Source organism: Adiantum capillus-veneris, chromosome 5, assembly GCF_014529385.1.
Source record: "Adiantum capillus-veneris isolate H3 chromosome 5, ASM1452938v2, whole genome shotgun sequence".
NCBI lineage: Eukaryota > Viridiplantae > Streptophyta > Polypodiopsida > Polypodiales > Pteridaceae > Adiantum > Adiantum capillus-veneris.
Window position 1 is genome coordinate 171613422 of NC_140935.1, and position 20592 is coordinate 171634013.

Here is a 20592-nt window from a genome sequence, read left to right on the forward strand (position 1 = left end):
TGTTCTAAAGGTAGGTTGCTTTTGTCTTGACCTGGTCATGTGCCATAGAAGCTCCAAGAATACGTTCTTTATTTGTCTATGCAGTGGATTGCTGATAGCCAAAGGTTGGAGGAACTTGCTTTGAAACAGTCTAGGCAGCTTATACCAATGACCCCTTCTTTGCCTAAAACCAAGGTGAGTTTGAGTCTCCTCCTTTTGTTTGAGTGTTGGGAAAGGGGGCATAAACATGATAGGCTATATTGGGAGAAGTATAATTCAGTTGTGGAGAAGATCATGTGCAAATAAAAAGTAGAGAAAACTTTAAAACTGCCCATCTTTGGAAGACCCTCAATTCCAATCTACCTCTGCATGATGCATCCATTCTCTCCTTTTCTTGAAGTTCAGAAAGAACAACTTTCAGTATAGTTTTTGAAGTCACCCGTGGAGAATTTTCTTGTGGAAATGTGGTGTTTGGAGATGATGCTCTGCTATGGTTCTTCTCCTAGCTCTGTCTGCGTGCTTGCAATGTCATGATTTTCTCACCCTTGACTGGCCTGTCCGCTTTGAGTAAAGGCACGTCTGCTTGAATCTTCTCAAAGCCTCTGCAACAACACGTAAGTTTCTATGGTGATTGTCTTGAAGTGGGTGGGGGTGCAGGTGGCGTGCTCATGGTCTATTTGTCCATTTTGTTGGTCGCACTGTGATGCGGGGGTGTGTTAGGTCAAAGCTCCCTCCCTCCCCTACTCTTTTAGAGGTTTCCCTACCCTGGGGGGGGGGGAGATTGGGAGATGAAGGACCATCTTTTGCTGTTAAGCTGGTGGTTAACTAAGGTGAGAGCCAAGCTTTGTGACAACATAGGTTGGTCTTCAAGGGGAAGAAATTTAAATTCTTTATTAGGGAGATGCGCTTCCTTGATCATATTATCTTTCGGAAAAGTGTGTACATGGAACTAGCAAAGGTTGCAGCCATGCTTATGCTCCTACTACTGTTAGAATGTAGAGATTACAACGCCCTTTCATGAACTCACCAAGAAGGGAGTTACTTTCACTTGGATCAGAGACAAATAACAGCGTTTGAGACGAAAAGCTCATCACAAGACTTGTCTCAAGATTGGGAGATCGTTAAAAAGGCTTGGACACTCCAAGCGAGAAATCAATAGCAACCCGAACTACAAAATTACTGAACTTGACGAGAGAGAGAGAGAGAGAGAGAGAGAGAGAGAGAGAGAGAGAGAGAGAGAGAGAGAGAGAGAGAGAGAGAGAGAGAGAGAGAGAGAGAGAGAGAGAGAGAGTTAGTTCTGCGCCTAAATGCATTGGCCCCAAAGACTCCTTACGGTATTTCTTTGTTATTTCTCGCCGCAACAATACAACTCCGGAGGGTCCTTTGCTCTCAGACCTTTTGTCCAGATGCTCTGCAGAGTGAGGCCTCGGGGGCTCTTCTAAACAATACAAGGGTTGCCCAAAAGCAAAGCCCCAAAAGTACTTCACCCAAAAGCACTAAGCCCAAAAGCAACTCGTGCAGAAAGCTCGCATACAACCGTGACGTCAGCAGTTAGCGCAAACCATAAGATTCCATACAACTGCCATGTCAGCATGGTCAACGCGATTTATGAAATTTGCCCCCACAGTTCAAGGTTTTGTGTTTTAGGTTTTAGGCCCCTTGGCAGGTGCTCGCTCTGTAAGTTCTTCGGTTCAGTTTCCCTTGTCCACTCGGCCATCTCTTCCAGTTGGACACGCCACGTCATCACTTTGTGACATTCCCCTCTCTTGAAAGAATTGTAATCGCCCTCGATTATGCCTGCAAAAACAGACAAAGGACAAAAACTCTCAATTTACGAAATTTGCCCCCATAGTTCAAGGTTTTGTGTTCTAGGTTTTAGGCTCTTGGCAAAAGCATGGTCAATGCGATTTACAAAATTTGCCCCCGCAGTTCAAGGTTTTGTGTTTTAGGTTTTAGGTCCCTTGGCAGGTGCTTTGTAAGTTCTTCAGTTTAGTTTCCCTTGTCCACTCGCCATCTCTTCCAATTGGACATGCTACGTCATCACTTTGTGACCCTTCACCCTCTTGAAAGAATTGTAATTGCCCTCGATTACGCCTGCAAAATCAGACAATGGGCAAAAACTCTCTTCAGAAGACACGGACTCTTTGTACTCATGCATCAGACTCCACAAATCGAGCGCGTCTACAAAGACATTAGTCTCTGATCAATCACATTCTGTCAAGGGTCTCAGATACAAATCGTGATCATTGTAACCATTTACCAATCACATCCAGACCGCGTTGATCTTTTCACAAATGTCTTGATGTACTAAATCTTGTCACTATCAGATTCATATCCTTTCATTTCACATTTCAATCAAGCAAACTTCACAAGACAGTTACATCGCATGCAGTTCACAATATCAGACACTTAGTTCACATTGGACACCGTGTTTCAATCATTCAATCTAGCCATTTCATTCTGTCCAGAACTCTTGATGCACCTAGATCACTATGTAATCATCTCATCTCATCTCATCCTTCCGGAACTCTTGATGCATTCACAACAATATCTAGCCACCTCATTCAGATAGACATCTTGATGTACCAGAATCTCATTCAGTTCACATTCATTTCTCATTCACTTAGTCATCACCTTCAGATTGTGCTGATCTCTAACAGGTGTGTAGATGCACTAAGTTTAAATCATTCATCAAACAAAATGCTACAAATATTTCATCTTTCTCTACATGCCTCTTAACAATACACACATGAAATAGCACATATTTTTAATTCAATTAAGGAAATTTCCAATTTAGTGCACATGTGTTCATAAAGTCATTACGAAAAATACTGTCAGCCTGTCAATATCCTAAAATCTCAAAGAGAAACTCGTGACTTTATTCATTCTAGACAATATGTGACAAAGGAGTGGAGTTGCTCCCCTCTCGTGCAATCCACACCACACCGGATTCAACTTGCTGATTCATCGGTAACTTTTGGCATAAACATTGCTAATGACCCAAAAGCTTCAAGGTAGAGCTCTCTTTGAAGAGAATTTGCAGAGTTCTTGTCACAAAAGATGGAAGCGTAAACTAACTTTTAAGTGCAATTCATAAACTCAAAAGAACTGAAATGAGAGAGAAGAGCTTGACACATCATTGGGGACCAGAAGATGGGCTGGTCCCCCCCCCTAAAGAGAATATCTTTATTACTAAGGGAGAATCTTCACAAGCACAGCCCGTCCTCTATTCTTTCCTTGTTCTTTTACTGCTTGAGAGAGAGAGAGAGAGAGAGAGAGAGAGAGAGAGAGAGAGAGAGAGAGAGAGAGAGAGAGAGAACTACTCTCTAAGTGCTAAGAGGACTTTTCCTCTCTTTTGTGAGATTTTTGGAAGCTCTCATAAGGGAGAGTCTATCTTTCCTCGGAATCTCTCAAGGAAGAGAGTCTATCTTCCGCTAATTGGTCACCTTCATACTTAGTCATTCCTGCAAAAAACACAAGGGAGAAACACGCAAAACGCGCACACACACATGCTTGCTGTAATTTTCTGCACATAACCTGAAATTGTTACCTGGGCTTGTTTCAATACCAAAATGGAGGCCTTTTACGTGATGGAATTGCACCAAACTTGGTATATGCATATGAAAGATAGAGAGGATTGAGATTCTATGGGTGCTCTACTGAAAATCACCCTAATAGAGGTGATTAGAGATTGAAAACAGAGAATTTGCAACCACTACACTCGAGAAAGAGAGTGTGTGCTGCAACTCTTCACGACAAAATTTCTAGAGAAAGTGGCTATGGCTGTGAGAGCCCTTGTTCTAGACTATGGGAGCTCAAAGCTACCACATACGTCCAAGGGGCTGCTCTCAAGCTTTAATGGAGAGCTCCATCGCGTAGAGCACGCTCACATTTGGGGGGTAGGTGCACTGTCAACCCCTCAAGTGAGAGAGGGGCTGCTCTTAAATAGATTGGAGCCAGAAGAGGGAGCGCTAGGAGATGAGAGGGTGAGAGAGAGAGCTTGCATGGGTAAGCGTAAGTGGCACACTTGATAACTTAAAAACCATTCAACTTTTAACTTTTAGAAGTTTTTAGGCCATCAATGAAATGTGCAATTAACTCACAATTGATCAAATGAATGCTACTTATGAAAAAATCAGATGCTCCTCGGCATAATGCCGTACGTGCACTGCTCTTGTATCACCTGGCGCATCACTTAGTTAAATTAGCTTATCGTAAGGCCTTATTAGAAATAATCTCGGCCTTAGGATCTCTATTCTAAGGACCCCATCTCATTCTTGTGCTCGCACTGAGGCGTGCAACTTTTCTGACCCAACAATCTGAGGCTATTGTCTACCCCTTTTGAAAGCGCGATTTTCCAATCACTAGGGCTTCAAAGTATTGTTTTGCTAGGGTCTCCCTAAGGTGCTTTGGCCCACGTTTCGTACCTAAAGCCCTAGAATATTATGGTGCGCACACAACTGTTTAAATAATTATTTTCTAGTAAGTAAATTAATTATTTAAAAAAACTGACATAGTTACATCCCTCTTGGTTCTAAACAATTGACCTTAACTGTAGAGTGTCAACATAACTGTGCAAGATATCTGAGTAATCCTTGAGATTTGACTCAATCATCCACTTTGCATCTAAAGGGGTGTAATTTTTAAACTTGACTAAATACTTTCGATGTAGTCTCCTAGACTTTAGTTGTCTCTGTGAGTGGTGTATTATCTGTTTTGGCCGAAGGATTCTCTTAATCTCTTCGACTTTTGGAGGGTCTTCTTCTACTGAAGCCACGGGAGGAGAACCAACGTATGGTCGGAGGAGACTTACATGAAAAACATTATGGATGCGCCAATGAGAAGGCAAATCCAATCTAAAAGTCACTTCATTGACTTTATTTGCAATTTTGAAAGGGCCGTGAAATCTATGGGAAAGTTTAACAACTTTTCTTTTCCGACCCTCTTTTTCAATCTAGCTGTCTCAAACTTAAGTAGGACATACTGTCCTTTTTGAAGGTTGAGATTTCTTTTGTGCTTGTGTGCTTTTCTCTTTTGCTGCTCTTGAATGCGAAGAATTGCTTGTTTTACTTGTTGATAGGCAGTATCAATATCGTGCACAAATTCGTCTGCGGTAGAGATGTTTTCTTTGGTAACCAAAATAGGAAGTAAAAGTGGCTTCCCGTTGAAGGTAGAGGAGGGGCTAGCGATGAACCCACAAGGGTTACGAGCGAGAGAGAGAGAGAGAGAGAGAGAGAGAGAGAGAGAGAGAGAGAGAGAGAGCGTACGCTAGCTGTTTGTGTGTTTTTCTAAGGCACACACTTAAAAGCCCCCTCATTTTATTATCTTGGGTACATGTTACGAGGGTCACTGTAACAAACTGCTGACGTGTCAATGAAACGGGCCTGTTCAATCCAAAAAGGGCGGTAGACTTTACTTCAAACCTTGATTTAGCTTTCACCCATTATTAGTCATCTATTATACCTGCGCTATAGTGACACAAGAGAGGGGAATGGGATACAGATGCTAGAATGCACCTGTATGAGAAGACCGACACCAGATTGGCCCCTAACTTAGGCGCCCCTTTCGGTATTTCTTTATTCTTTAAAAGAGGGAATAAATGCTGTGGATCCCTACAAGCTGCCCCGCACAAATTTGGCTGAATTTCAACTGTTCCGGCCTGATTTCGGCAGCATAACTGTACTAGGACCCTTCACAGTCAGTATTCCCACGCATTGACTGACTTTCCCGACGCATACGGGCACTTTGCAAAACCTGGCGAGAATCTGCAGCACGCTGAATTCTCTGTTTTCAGCCCTGAAAATGCGCCAGATCACCTGTACAGCGGTCCCCTTGCGTCCCCGAACCTCCTGGGGGTATTAGGGTCCGTTTAGGGCCAAAACCCTAAACCTGCAAAAATACACAGCAGGCTGTAATTTACTGTTTCGGGCTCCGTTTCGCATGCCGGTCGCATCTGTAGCAAGTCCTCGAGCTCCCGCACCTGTAGGGCTACTTGCCCTTTGAATCGGACGAGATTTCTGGCGTGAAACCTCTCCGAATTCACCTGTACCTGCAGGGGAATTAGCCGCTAGCTAATCCAGTACCTGTGCAAGAGGCTCTTGCCTCGGCAATCGCGCATGAACCCACACAACTGTACATTGGTCAAATGAAGAGCCCACTAGAGGGGCATAACATACTGCCAAAGGGGAGAGAGAGGGCAGTGCGTAGCGTGCAGGGCATCACTCCTGGCACCGCACTGTGCATAAGAGGGAAAGCAAGCACTCCATAGCTCTTAACCTGTGACAAATCTGAAAATGAGGCTCTCCCCCTCCTAAATTCAGTGCCACTTCTTGTTGCATGAGGCAAGTGCACCAGAAGGTGCCACTTGGCACATTTACAAGCATTTTCCCGTTTCGGGGTTGCCGTCTAAAAATATCCCAACCGGTTGCCCAATTGACTTCACGACAGAGTAAGAAAATGTTCCTCTTGTCATTCCGGAGATAATGACGTCAACACATTTTCAGGTCCCAAAATAGCAGTTCCCTAAATTTTAGGAGATGCTGCCATTGTATCTTTCTAGGTCATCCGACCCTCTTTGTACACTGCGGCCACATCCAGAACTGAACTGTAGCCTCTGTAGCAAAGGATTCCACTTTGGCTAGTCAATGACCCCACTTTGGCTAACCATAGTCCTTGTCCAATCTTAGTGCTCTCTTGCCCTCAGGCATGGACTCCCTCTGGACAGTTCCACACTAGCTATGCAATGCAGGGCAGTTAGATTTCCCGAGGGGTGTTTCCAAAAAGTGAAAGTAAATAGATAATAAGAAAGAAATCAACAAAAACCATAAATAGTAGTCACACGCTGGTGACAATCAAAGCCCTAAAGAATGGAGCCAACTTACAGATGCCGGCCGAGGGGCCTAAACCCTAAGAAGAACAAGTAACAAAAGAAGAAGTCCTACCAACTTATGGGGACCCTGTCCGATGAAGCCCGAGTGACATAAAGGGATTAAAATAAAGCAAGACTCACATACACACTCACGCAAAGCTGATGACGTGGCAGCTGTACGGAAGTTCCGAAGATTGTGCTGGCATGATGACGTGGCAGGCTGTACGGGTTTTGCGTTTTGACCTGGTTGATGACGTCGCAGTTGTACGGATTTTCGTAAATTACACTGGCAGCTTTTTGGCATTGCTTTTGTCCTAGAAGCTTTTGAGTTTTAAAGGCTTTTTACTGTAACTGCTTTTCAGGCCAAGGGCCTTTAAGAATATGAGGTTAGGACTCATTTTCTGGCATGCTTCCTGGAGAAGGTATCACTGTCACAAGACGGGCACGTCCCAATAGAAAAGAACAGACTGAACAGATTTTTAGCACTTCAATAACAACTGAACTAACAGAGAGAGACGACATGTGACACGGAGTGGCGGAATTCAATCCCAGAGAGTATTGGCCCCAAACCTTGGCGCCCCTTTGGGTATTTCTTTATATTGCATCAACACAGTACAAGCCGGTACTCCAGACTCTGCACCTTCTCCAGGAAGCATGCCAAAGAATGAGTCCTAACCTCATATTTAAAGGCCCTTGGCCTGAAAAGCAGTTACAATAAAAAGCCTTTAAAACTCAAAAGCTTCTGGTCCAAAAGCAATGCCAAAAAGCTGCCAGCGTAATTTACGGAAATTCTTATAGCTGCCACGTCATCACTTTTGCGTGAGTGTGTGTGTGAGTCCTGCTTTATTTTAATCCCTTTATGTCACTGGGGCCCCATCGAACGGGGTCTCCATAAGTTGGTAGGACTTCCTCTTCAGTTACTTGTTCTTCTTATGGTTTAGGCCCCTCGGCCGGCATTTGTAAGTTGGCTCCATTCTTCAAGGCTTTGACACGTCAGCAGTTTGTTACAGTCACCTAAGTGACCCTAGGGGTGGTTCACACCCATAGTGTGAAAGAATAAAAAAATATGTGTGAGAGGTGCTCAAAAGGGCCTTTAGACTCAACAACCTCCCACTTAAAAGGCCCGATGTGGTACCTTTAAGCAACTCCCACCAAGTGTAAGCAATGTTGATGTTGTGTCGTAGCAAGACACTTGGTGAAAACATCTGCAGGGTTATCTTGTGTTTTGACCTTTGTCAGTGTGACAAGGCCATCATCCAATACCTGATGTATAAAATGATACCGCACATCAATGTGTTTGGTACGAGCATGGAACATGGCATTCTTAGCCAGGCATACAACACTCTTGACTATCACAATCTAGCACTGGAGCTTATGCAGGAAGACCAAAGTCTCTGACCAACCTGCCAAGCCAAATAGCTTCCTTAGAAGCCTCTGTGGCTGAAATATATTAAGCCTTTGTAGTGCTCAATGCCACAATCTCCTGTAACTTTGAAAACCCTAAAATAGCACCTCAAGCAAGTGTGAATACATACCCATTGGTAGACTTTCTAGTGTCAAGATCACTTGCCATGTCCGAATCACAGAATCCCCGCAATGATAGTGTACCCTTGCCATAACATATACATGTGTCCAGTGTACCTTTTAAGTACCTGAATATGCTCTTCACTGCCTCCCAATGTGGTTTGCCAGGATTAGACATGAACCTGCTAACAACTCCCACTGCATAAGCAATGTCTGGTCGTGTAGCAACCATGGCATACATCAATGAACAATGCCTTTCATAGCATGAGCAGCTATATTATCTTTTGGGCAATCAAGCTTGCTAAGCTTTGTGTGCGTAGGTAAGGGCACACCAAGAGGCTTAGCATCATCCATATTAAATCTCTCAAGTACTTTCTTGTTGTACTTGTCTTGAGAAAGGAATAAAAGACACTTCTTTCTATCCCTCCTAATACGCATACCCAAAATATGTTCAGCTGCACCCAAATCTTTCATCGAGAAAGCTGAATTCAGCTCCTTTTTCAAAGCATTCAAAGTCTCCTTATGCTTGCCAGCAATCAACATGTCATCCATATATAGGACTAGCACAATAAGACTACCATCAGGAGCCTTTTTAGTGTAAAGACAGTGATCTGCTTGACTTCGTTTGAAACCATGATTGAGCATAAAAGTATCAAACTTTTTGTACCACTGTCTAGGAGCTTGTTTCAGCCCATACAAGCTGCGTTTTAGTTTGCATACCAAATGCTCTTTCCCTGGAATGACAAATCCCTCAGGCTGCAGCATGTACAACTCCTCATCCAAGTCACCATGTAAGAAAGCAGTGATCACATCCATTTGATCAAGCTCCAAATCCAAGATAGCACATAGAGCAAACAACACATGGAGAGTAGGTGTCACCAAGAGGTGTATTTTTCCTGTTGCCTTCAATAAATAAGTACTATATATTTTTATTTATTTTTATTTTTACTTGTTTTCCCCGAAACCCTTGAAAAGGTGCAAGTAGACATTGCATGGCCAGTGTGAAACGGTTGCGGCCGAATAGGTTTCTCACAGTGAGAGTCTGGGTCGGTCAGTCTAGGATTGGTCAGGCTAGTTAGCATTGAATTGTGATGAGTATGGAAGCTTGTGTGCGCCAAATGAAGTCTGGGCCACTCGGAAAGTCACTTATAACTTTATAAGTCAGCGGGAACTAGAGAATTAACTCAAAAGGGGCAAACTGGACACATGGCGGCTCCAGGCAGTTTTGCCACTTCCAACATGAAGAGGGGGCGCCCAATTTGAGAGAGGAGGCTGAATTTTACACTAAGAGAGGGGGCGCCGTATGGACAGGCTACCGTACTGCTGACGTGGCATCCCGCAAATCGTGGCGAACTTTGTGGCAGTTTGGCGCAGCTTTGGACTTGCTTTTTGCTATGCAATTGGAGAGAGAGAGAGAGCTCTTTTGTTTGCTCTATTTCAGAGAGAGAGAGAGAGAGAGAGAGAGAGAGAGAGAGAGAGAGAGATTGTGAGAGGCAGAAAGCTTTTGCTTTATTTTACAAGGCTTTTGATTTCAGCTTTTGGGCTGTGCTTTTGGCATCCCTTGTAAACCTTTATATTGGTAGTTTGGGCTCTCACTTCTCAGAGCATCTGGACGCAGAGTTTGAGAGCGAGTCCCGACTACTCGCTTGTACTTTGAGTTGTAGATTAATACAAAAAGAAATACCGAAAGGGGCGCCAGTCTTTGGGGCCAACATCTCTAGGCATGGCTCTGTCGGGCCAGTGTTGAATCAATTGTGAACTGGGAACTGTTTTGAAGTGATTATTTGTGGTGTCACGGTAGATGCTCGACTTGGAGTGTCCAAGTCTGTTACAGTGGTATCAGAGCACGGCCGATTTCTCTCCTACGGGAAATCTGATCCTTTTTACGCGGCACTCATGGCTTCTGGCCGAGATCAGTCGACTTCCTCTGCATCCGGAGATGCGGGAAGAGATCACAACGAAGATTCACGCAAGGAGTACGGCCCGCCTCGGCCTACTCAGGCGGAGATCGAAGAGATGGAGCGTCGACGATTGATCGGCGATGCAGCAAAGATGATGCTTAATTTTGCGAAGGACCCAAAATTTGCAAAATATATGAGCCAGACTTCTTTCGATGAGGTGCACACACATTGGCGGCAGACCACAGAGCCATCCCTCAAACCAGCTCTCAAGAAACCTCCTACTTCTAGGATGTACACACAGCAAGAATTAGAAGAGGTGGTTGATGCACGAATTGCTCAGCTTTTTGACGTGCAGAACAAAACTAAAAAGCACGACAAAAAGCAGAGAAAGGCGCCGACTTCCCGGGTTATTTGGGTCGTCAGTCTACTTTTGAATCGGCAAGGAAGCAGAAGAAGCGTGTTCGATTTGAAGGAGTACCCAGTTCTTCTTCTTCGAGTTCTTCTAGCTCATCTGACTCGAGGAAAGAAGACAGAAAAGGCAAAAAGCGAAGCAAACAGCAAAGCTTTGGGAAGGGCAAGAAAAAGGCAAAGAAGCCTAAATCTCACCTCGTGGTTGACAGTTCTACAGAGGACTCGTCTTCACTGTTCAGATAGTTCGGACTCTGATGACAACAACTTTTACGCAAGGAAGAAGAATTTTTATAAAGCCAACCAGTATGACTTTCTGGAAGACAAAAGCAAGAAAGTCCGAGAGTTTAAGGAAGGTGGACAATCAATTAAATTTGACACGTTTTCTGGTTTTAGAGATGCTTCGAAGGCTTTGTCTTTTATACAGCAGTTTGACATAGCTTTCTCAGGAGGGCGTTACTCAGAGCACTCTAAGATTCGGAGGGCCTCTTACTTTAAGGGGAATGCCCGAACTTCGGTGGTCCACGCTTCTATTAAAGAAGACAACGCCAATTAAATGGCTGAAATTCAAAAAGCTTTTTATTTCTTCTTGGTTGACTCGAGAGTATGAACGCGACATACGAACTTGTTGGAACCATCTTTGGATGACCAAGAAGGATACAATGGACGCTTATTGCGAGAGATTCTGGAGCTCTTTTCTACCCGCTTCTTCATTTAAGAAGATCTCGTTCAAGGAACAGATTGAGCGGTTTACCTTGTCTGGGGTCTAAAGGCCCTCTTATAGCCTCTCTTACTCATTTATTCATTCTTTTATACTTCGGTATGTTCACACCCAAAGGCCATTTAAATGGTCATAAGTTTGTACCCTTACATATAATAAAACATAGGGTTTTTAGTTGTGTGCCCAAGAAACACACTAAGAAAATTCTACGCTCTCTCTCTCCCTCTCTCTGCAAACAACGCTCGCACTCTCTCTCTCTCTCTCTCTCTCTCTCTGCTCGTGTGGTCTGCTACACCCATCGCCAGTCCCTCTATCACTTCAAACTGGTATCAAAGCAAAGTTCCCTACTCCCGCGCGCATTCTCTCGCGAGAAATTTTCATTTTCTCTCTCCTGCGCAGTTTTCTCTCTCTAAAAACAGCAAGCGCAGGTGTCTTCTCTCTCCTCCCCGGACTCAAGGAAGACAATACCTCAGCCCACAAGTGCTTATATGTTGTAAACAGGTTGAAAACAGGTCATTTCGGGCTGTTTCTCTTCAAAAACAGGTTTTTTCTGTTAATTACAGCAAGCACTAGTGTTACAGGTACATTTGGGACACTTTGGGCAACACCAATCCACCCGGAGAATTGGGGGTTTTGCCCTATTTGCTGAAATTTCAGTAAATTTCAGCAAGTTGTCACTTTAAACTTGGGGGTTTTGCACATTAGTGCAAGATTATTCAAGGCTACGCCTACAGGTGTAATTATAGGAGAAATTCTCGGGGATTCGAGTTGAAAAATTGAGGGCTTTTGCTGATTTTTCAGAAATTTCAGCAAATTGTGCAGTAACTTTTGGGGCTTTTGCAAATGTAATGCAATTCTGGACATTTTGTGTCATGTATTGCAATTTGTGGTACAATTGAGCAGAGTTTGAGACCTCTCTCACTCAACTTGCAGCTTGCTGTTATAAAATTACAGCAGTGAATTTTTGGTCTATTTTGCATCGAAATGGCTTCCAATGCATCTACAAGTAGCAGTGAATCAAAGTCTTTGATGGAAATCAAAAGATTTGATGGCACTGGCTTTGATTTATGGAAGGAAAGAATGCAAGGCATTCTATTCCTTAAAGATTGCGAAGATGCATTGCTCGCAACAAAACCTGAAAACTTGTCAGATGCAGATTGGGCAAAGCTGAACAAAAAGGCCATTGCTTATATCAAAATGGCTGTGTCAGATGATGTGCTTACTGATATTAAGCGTCTTGACACTGCACATGCTATTTGGCAGAAGTTGACTAGTTCGTATGAGAATAAAACTCCTGCGAATCAAGTTCATCTCAGGCGGAAACTTGTAAACATGGAATTGGATAAGGCAAAGCCTGCATTTGAGCATTTGAATGCGTTTACAGGTGTTTTGAGTCAACCTCATGATTCAGGGCTGCAACCATTTGATGACAAGTTGAAAGCTATCTTTCTTTTGATGACTTTGCCTGACAGTTGGGAAGCGCTTGTTTTGTCATTGTCAACAATGCTGCTTTAACCTATGATGGTGTAAGAGGCTCCATTCTCAATGAGGAGATTAGGAGGAAAGCCAGTGGTGAAGGCAGTGGCACAGCTTATCATGTAAGGGGCAGGTTAGAGAAAAGGAACAATGTAGCTAACAGGGGCAAGAGTAGAATTAAGAGCAAGGGAAAATCTCAAGACATAACTTGCTATCAATGTGGACGCAAAGGGCATAAAAAGCCTGACTGCAGATTTTACAAGCAAGACCTTGAGAGGAAGAAGCAGCAGCAGGGCAAGAAGAAGAAGGATGCAAAAGATGCTAAAGGTGATGATGACACCTCCTCTTCTTCCAAGGATGTTGGCAAGGCAAATGTGGCCTCTAGTGTGGTCATAGAGGAAATTGTTGATGTGGACGAAGCACTTGTCGTAGCTTCGAGTGTCTTTGATGATGTTGTAGCTATGGCAAGTGATCTATATATCACGAAGCGAGATCTTATTGACGCTTTGCTTTTAATACATGATGGGCTGTCCCAGTCTTGGATAGTAGACAGTGGTGCCTCATTTCATGTAACTCCTTCTTTAGAGTCTTTTGCCACATACACTGCAGGTAACCTGGGTAAAGTTTACTTGGGTAATAACTATGCATGTGACATTGAGGGTGTTGGCACCATTCACTTGGCTTTGGAAAATGGTCAAGAACTTGTTTTGCATGATGTTAGGTATGTGCTTGGCATTAAGAAGAGTCTGCTATCAGTTGGGCAGCTGGATGTAAAGGGCTACTTCACTACTTTTGGTGGTGGCTCTTGGAAAATACAAAAGGGTTCTATGTTGATTGTGAAGGGCAGCAAAAGGGGAACTTTATACTATTTGCATTGCAAGGCATTACCTGGCAAGTTTGTTGCTATGGCTGAAGTTCATTGTCCAATGGAACTTTGGCATAAGAGACTTGGCCATATGAGTGAGAAAGGACTACAGGTTCTCTCCTCTCTTGGGAGATTTGATGTAGAAGGTCCTTGCCTAGAATTTTGTAAAGATTGTATCTATGGTAAACAAGTGAAGTTCTCTTATTCGTCTGGGGTCTCTTAAAAGTTGCATGCTCTTGATTTAGTACATTTAGATGTTTGCACTATGCCTGTGAGCTCACATGGTGGTGCACGCTATTTTGTATCTTTCATTTATGATTTCAGTAGAAAGACTTGGGTGTATATACCTAAAAACAAGAGTGATGTTTTTGACGCTTTTAAAAGATTTCATGCTTTTGTGACCACACAAAAGGATCTCAAGTTAAAGGCCATAAGAACAGATAATGGGGGAGAGTATTCATCATGTGAATTTTATGGTTTTTGTGAGATGCATGGTATTAAAAGGGAGTTAACAACCCCTTATAATCCATCATTTAATGGCGTGGCTGAGAGATATAACCGCACAATTTGTGAGAGGATACGTTGCATGTTGTCCACAGCTAATCTTCCGCAAGAATTTTGGGGAGAGGCTTTGAAAACTGCAGTTCATATATACAACCGTTCTCCAAATCGTGGTTTGGACAATGGCATCCCCGAAGAGGTTTTGTCTGGCAAACCTGCTTCATATGACCATTTGCGTGTTTTTGGCTGCGAGGCATTTGTGCATGTGCTTGTAGATGAGAGGACTAAGCTAGACATGAAATCCATCAGAGGCATCTTCATGGGTTCTGGAGATGAGGGTGAGATGGGTTACAGAGTATGGCTACCTGATTACAGGAAGGTTGTACGCAGCTGAGATGTAGTATTTAATGAGGCTAAATTGCTCCAAAATGCTACACATGTAGACCATGATAGAAAGAGGGTCAAATTTCATAATGACCAGCCAGCCATAAAGCCTTCCTTGACTTAAAATATGGTGCCTATTCATGCTGAAAATGAGCAGAAACCGTTTGTGCAACAGCCAGAAGAGAATGGACAGCAAATAGATGCACAAAATGGGATAGAACACAATGACCAGCAGGTTGAAAATGATTTACAGCAGGGTATGAATGCTGAAAATCAGCCGCTAAATGATAACGGAATCATTCCGGAGGATGTAGACCCTTTACCGGCAAATGCAGATCATTGGGTGAGGAGATCTACACGTCAGAGACGTCAGCCAGAGAGGTTTCAGCCATCTTTGGATTGTGTTTTGTTGATTGATGAGGGAGTGCCTCTTACATACAGAGAGGCCCAGTCTTGTGACGACAAAAGTAAGTGGGAGCTTGCTATGAAATCTAAGATGCAATCATTGTATGCAAATAATACATGGGAGCTTGTGCATTTACCCAAAGGTAGGAAAGCTATTCCTACCAAGTGGGTTTATAAGATCAAATGTGTTGATGGCAAACCCAAATACAAAGCGCGTTTAGTTGCTAAGGGTTATGCACAGAAGGAAGGCATTGACTTCCAAGAAATCCTTTCACCTGTAGTGAAGATGTCTACTCTCCGTGTGTTGTTTGCTCTATGTGCTATCTTGGATTTGGAGCTTGATCAAATGGATGTGATCACTGCTTTCTTACATGGTGACTTGGATGAGGAGCTGTATATGCTGCAGCCTGAGGGCTTTGTCATTCCAGGGAAAGAGAATTTGGTATGCAAACTAAAACGCAGCTTGTATGGGCTGAAACAAGCTCCTAGACAGTGGTACAAAAAGTTTGATACTTTTATGCTCAATCATGGTTTCAAACGCAGTCAAGCAGATCACTGTCTTTACACTAGAAAGGCTCCTGATGGTAGTCTTATTGTGCTAGTCCTATATGTGGATGACATGTTGATTGTTGGCAAGCATAAGGAGACTTTGAATGCTTTGAAAAAGGAGCTGAATTCAGCTTTCTCGATGAAAGATCTGGGTGCAGCTGAACATATTTTGGGTATGCGTATTAGGAGGGATAGAAAGAAGCGTCTTTTATTCCTTTCTCAAGACAAGTACATCAAGAAAGTACTTGAGAGATTTAATATGGTTGATGCTAAGCCTCTTGGTGTGCCCTTACCTACGCACACAAAGCTTAGCAAGCTTGATTGCCCAAAAGATGATATAGCTGCTCATGCTATGAAAGACATTCCTTATGCTTCAACTTGTGGTTCATTGATGTATGCCATGGTTGCTACACGACCAGACATTGCTTATGCAGTGGGAGTTGTTAGCAGGTTCATGTCTAATCCTGACAAACCACATTGGGAGGCAGTGAAGAGCATATTCGGGTACTTAAAAGGTACACTGGACACATGTATATGTTATGGCAAGGGTACTCTATCATTGCGGGGATTCTGTGATTCGGACATGGCAGGTGATCTTGACAGTAGAAAGTCTACCAGTGGGTATGTATTCACACTTGCTTGAGGTGCTATTTTAGGGTTTTCAAGGTTACAGGAGATTGTGGCATTGAGCACTACAAAGGCTGAATATATTTCAGCCACAGAGGCTTCTAAGAAAGCTATTTGGCTTGGCAGGTTGGTCAGAGACTTTGGTCTTCCTGCGTATGCTCCAGTGCTTGGTTGTGATAGTCAGAGTGCTGTATGCCTGGCTAAGAATGCCATGTTCCATGCTCGTACCAAACACATCGATGTGCGGTACCATTTTATACGACAGGTATTGGATGATGGCCTTGTCACACTGACAAAGATGAAGACACAGGATAACCCTACAGATGTTCTCACTAAGTGTCTTGCTAAGACACAACATCAGCATTGCTTACACTTAGTGGGAGTTACTTAAAGGTACCACATCGGGCCTTTAAGTGGGAGGTTGTTGGGTCTAAAGGCCCTCTAATAGCCTCTCTTACTCATTTATTCATTCTTTTATACTTGGGTATGTGCACACCCAAAGGCCATTTAAATGGTCATAAGTTTGTACCCTTACATAATAATAAAACATAGGGCTTTTAGTTGTGTGCCCAAGAAACACACTAAGAAAATTGTACGCTGTCTCTCTCCCTCTCTCTGCAACAGCGCTCGCACTCTCTCTCTGCTCGTGTGGTTTGCTACACCCATCACCAGCCCCTCTATTAGTTCACCTTGGGTCTTCTTACAGAGATCCGAGATCACTGCTTAGAACAAAAGTCATTTTCCATTCAGGAGTTGATGAGTCATGCGAAACGAGGTTTTTCCATTCACTCGGACAGTTTGACCTACCCCATAGATGAAATCATGACGCAAAAGGTTGAACAGACTTCGACAAATGAAAGTAGAAAGAGGAAGAGCAATTCAGAAAAGAAAGAAAAGGATGCACGACCCAAACTTACTCAAGAGAGGGCTCGCTACATAAAGGAGGGGAAGTGCTTTGGATGTGGGGAAACTGGGCATATCTCCGCGAAGTGCCCTAAAAAGGCACAGAAAGAACAGAACGACAAGGACGATGAAAGGCCTGAGAGTTGGAGAGTAGCTGAGGATCGTGAAAAAAAAGGCAAGATGAAAACAGGACTGGCTCCAGATTGCGTGGGTACTGGTCCCAACACGATGGACGAGAGTATGGAACTTTACCGAGCTTGGGGCAAAGTGAAAGACCAAGAAGCCCTGATCTTCTTTGATGGAGGAGCCAAGGCCAACTTCATTTCACCGGAATTGGCGGCGTAGCTCGAGATCACTCCCGATCGGATGGGACCACTAGCGGAGGCAGTTCTAGCGGCACTCGGCAGGGACGTAGCCATTACATCTGTCATTGGCAAACTTCGGTTGCATTCTCAGCGGTATTTGGGGCATGAGGACTTTTACATAATGCCTTTGGAAGGTTGTGATGTTCTCTTGGGAATTCGCTGGTACCACAAGAACAACGCCGTGGTCGATTATCGGGCGAGGAAAGCGACTTTGACCACAGAGAAGGGTAGAACCTTTGTACTCTATGTAAAACTTAAGGGCGAGTGTCCCTATTGTATTGGCCTCGGCCATTTCAAAATGAATGAAATCCAGTCTGTTTGTTTAGTCGATCTTTTTGAGAGAGATGAATGATGAGAATAGGACAAATATGTTTGAACTTGATACGCCAAGATTTTCTCCACACTCATGCCGATTGCTTCTCAGAGGTCCTGCCAGGCGAGTTACCACCCGCTCGTCCTGAAGATCATACCATTGATGTCACGTGACACATCCAACCCTATGTGTCCGTGGACAAGCTACACCATAGCAGGGTTCCCATCAGTCCAGTCGGTCTAGATTAGAAGTGATCTGGCACTTTTGTGAGTCTATTCGTAGACCGTGCATGCCCAGTCACTTAGTGTAGATGCATATCCTCTGGTTGCACACGGCATAAGCATAAGCATTTCCATCAGATTTCATCAGAGTCAGTTTGGGGTTTTTCCAGTGACTTTATCCTATTTTTCCCTATTTTTGACATTTTACACTTAGTTATTAAGTGACTTTTGTTGGGAACTAAGCAGGGCAAATTGGTTAAGTTAATATATAAGCAAACCCAAGTTAGCACTCTTGGGCAGATGAGCAAGGAGCACAACAGGCCCTCAAGCAACAGGTTCTCCCCCCTCTCTCAACAAGACCCTCTCCAAGCAATCCTTGGTGAGCCCATCCCCATCCAAGCCCTAGCATTTGCTATTGCCATACCTCCCCCCCTTTGGCGATTTTCCACCAGCAGCCCATCGCCTAAGAGGCCTGCTTCTTGGCGTTTTTCCCCACGATCAGCAGCCCCAAACCCTAGCGTTTGGATCGCCAACAAGGCCTGCAATTGGGCAGCGTTTTCAGCCATAAAACGCAGCCCTAAACCTGCTGTCAACCAGCATTTTCAGCCTTCGACTACAGCCAGAAAAACGCAGCCTTATCCTGCTAAAGCTTCAGCGTTTTTATCCGCCATAAGACCCTCGACAAATCAGGGATTTTCAGCCATAAAAACAGCAGCAAAACAATCATTTTCAGCACCCCAAAGTGGTCCAGATTCTCAGCCATTACCCCTTTGTGGACAGCAGATAGAAGAGCACCGAATTTAGCCTTAAAGTCATCATCGTCGTCAGCGACATAGTCACGAATTGCATCAGTCCATGCATCATCATTGTACACCTTTGTGCAATCAAAAGTAAACCACTCTCGCCGACGAGAGTGGGGGCCTTCGGAGGAGGGTTTTACAACGTCTCTGATGTCGTATCTCTCTTCTCTCTCTCTCTCTCTCAGTCCGTACACTTGCACACACAATATCCACTCACTTTGTTCGTGATTATAGCACTCTCCATAAGGATTGGAAGGCTCTACCTTCCCTAAGAACTAAAAGGAACCTTGAGCAAATACGGATCACTAATCTTGAGAAAGAACAACATTCATTCCGCTGCACCTTACATTGGTATCAGAGCTTTGGAAGTGTTCTGTACTACTCAAGGGAAGAACCACAAGAATTTTTTTTGCTTGTTGAGGTCGCACGAACCCAAGTTCGTTTGGGCGTGTCGATTCCTAATCGTGTTTTGTTGAAGAGTGACAGGAATCCCAAGAAAGAAGGGCTTGTCCAGCCTCCCCTTGTGTCTCTTTTCACTCATTGAGAGCCGACCGTGCACTTAGCGGCTGGACAATCGACGTGAGGTGGGAAAAAGCAACCTTGGTGTGAGCGCAAGGCCGCCAAGGGGTGCGCCCGCAGAAAGGAGTAGAACTCAGGTGAAGAGAAGATCCTTCTCAAACGCGGTTTGCAAGCGAAAGAAAACCTCAAGAACCTCAAGAACCCAAGTTCCTCGCGAACTTAAGACACCAAGATTATAGTGCATGGTCGTCACCCGAAGCGGAATGGATACTTCGCATACAGGTGATGAGCATGAGGGAGGCGACGAAGACTTTTCCCCACCAGGAGATTTCTTCAACCCTCCCCCTTCGCCATCTACGCCACCAAGTGCACCAAACCCTATGGAGGCAATGGTCCAGCAGATGATGGCCATGATGGATAGACAAGAAGCAAATCGCCTTGCTTTAGAACGCGAGCGCGGCGAACGCAAAGAACGAAAACAACAAAGAAAGGCCGAAGAGGCCATTCAAATCATCATGCTTCTCACAATCATGCAAATCCTGTGTGTCATGCTTTGGAGAAGAAGAGATTGAGAGAGTCTCCTTTTCTCGAATCTCTTGCATCTGTGCTTGAGCTTGAGAAAAGAGTCGCAAGAAATCTTTCATGTGTTGGTCGCTCTTTCCTTTGACGGCGGCTGCCATTCTTTCTTGGTGTCTGCGCTCCATTTCTGCTTTTCTTTCTGCTCTTCTTTTTGCGTGTCTGCCTTCCATTTGTGCCATTCTTTTTGCATGTCTTGCTTCGCGTTCTAAATTCCTTTCCAGAAACATCCGGTCTAAAGCCTCCATAGGAGTTAGTGCAATTCTTGATGTAGATGGGAAAGGGTGAGGGTTGGAAAAACCTCCTGGTGGGGAAAATTCTTCTTCGCCTCTCTCATGCTCATCACCTCCAAGCGAAGTATCAATTCCGCTTCGAGTGATGACCATTGTGAAGTCGTGGGTTCTTGTAGGTTCTTGTGGTCTTGGGTTCTTAAGTTCACGAGGAACTTGGGTTCTTGTGTTCTTGAGGTTCTTGAGGTTTTCTTTCGCTTGCAAACCGTGTTTGAGAAGGATCTTCTCTTCACCCGAGCTCTGCTCTTTTCCGCGGGTGCACCCCTTGGTGGCTTTGCGCTCACACCAAGGTTGCTTTTCCCCACATCACGTCGATTGGCCCTGTAACAGACTTAGACACTCCAAGTCAAGAATCAACCGCGACAGCACCAAATAACCACTTCAAAACAATTCACAG

At 44.1% G+C, this 20592-nt stretch overlaps 1 protein-coding gene across 2 annotated transcripts in view; it reads left to right on the forward strand.

Moving 5' to 3' along the window:
* The window catches only part of LOC147458559 (uncharacterized), a 37867-nt gene that overhangs the window by 1837 nt on the left and 15438 nt on the right, over positions 1 to 20592 (forward strand). For both annotated transcript variants that reach the window (XM_086513214.1, XM_086513215.1), the window contains exon 3: positions 85 to 174. In XM_086513214.1, coding sequence (XP_086369340.1) covers positions 85 to 174 — 90 coding nt within the window. The remainder of the gene's footprint in view (positions 1 to 84; positions 175 to 20592) is intronic.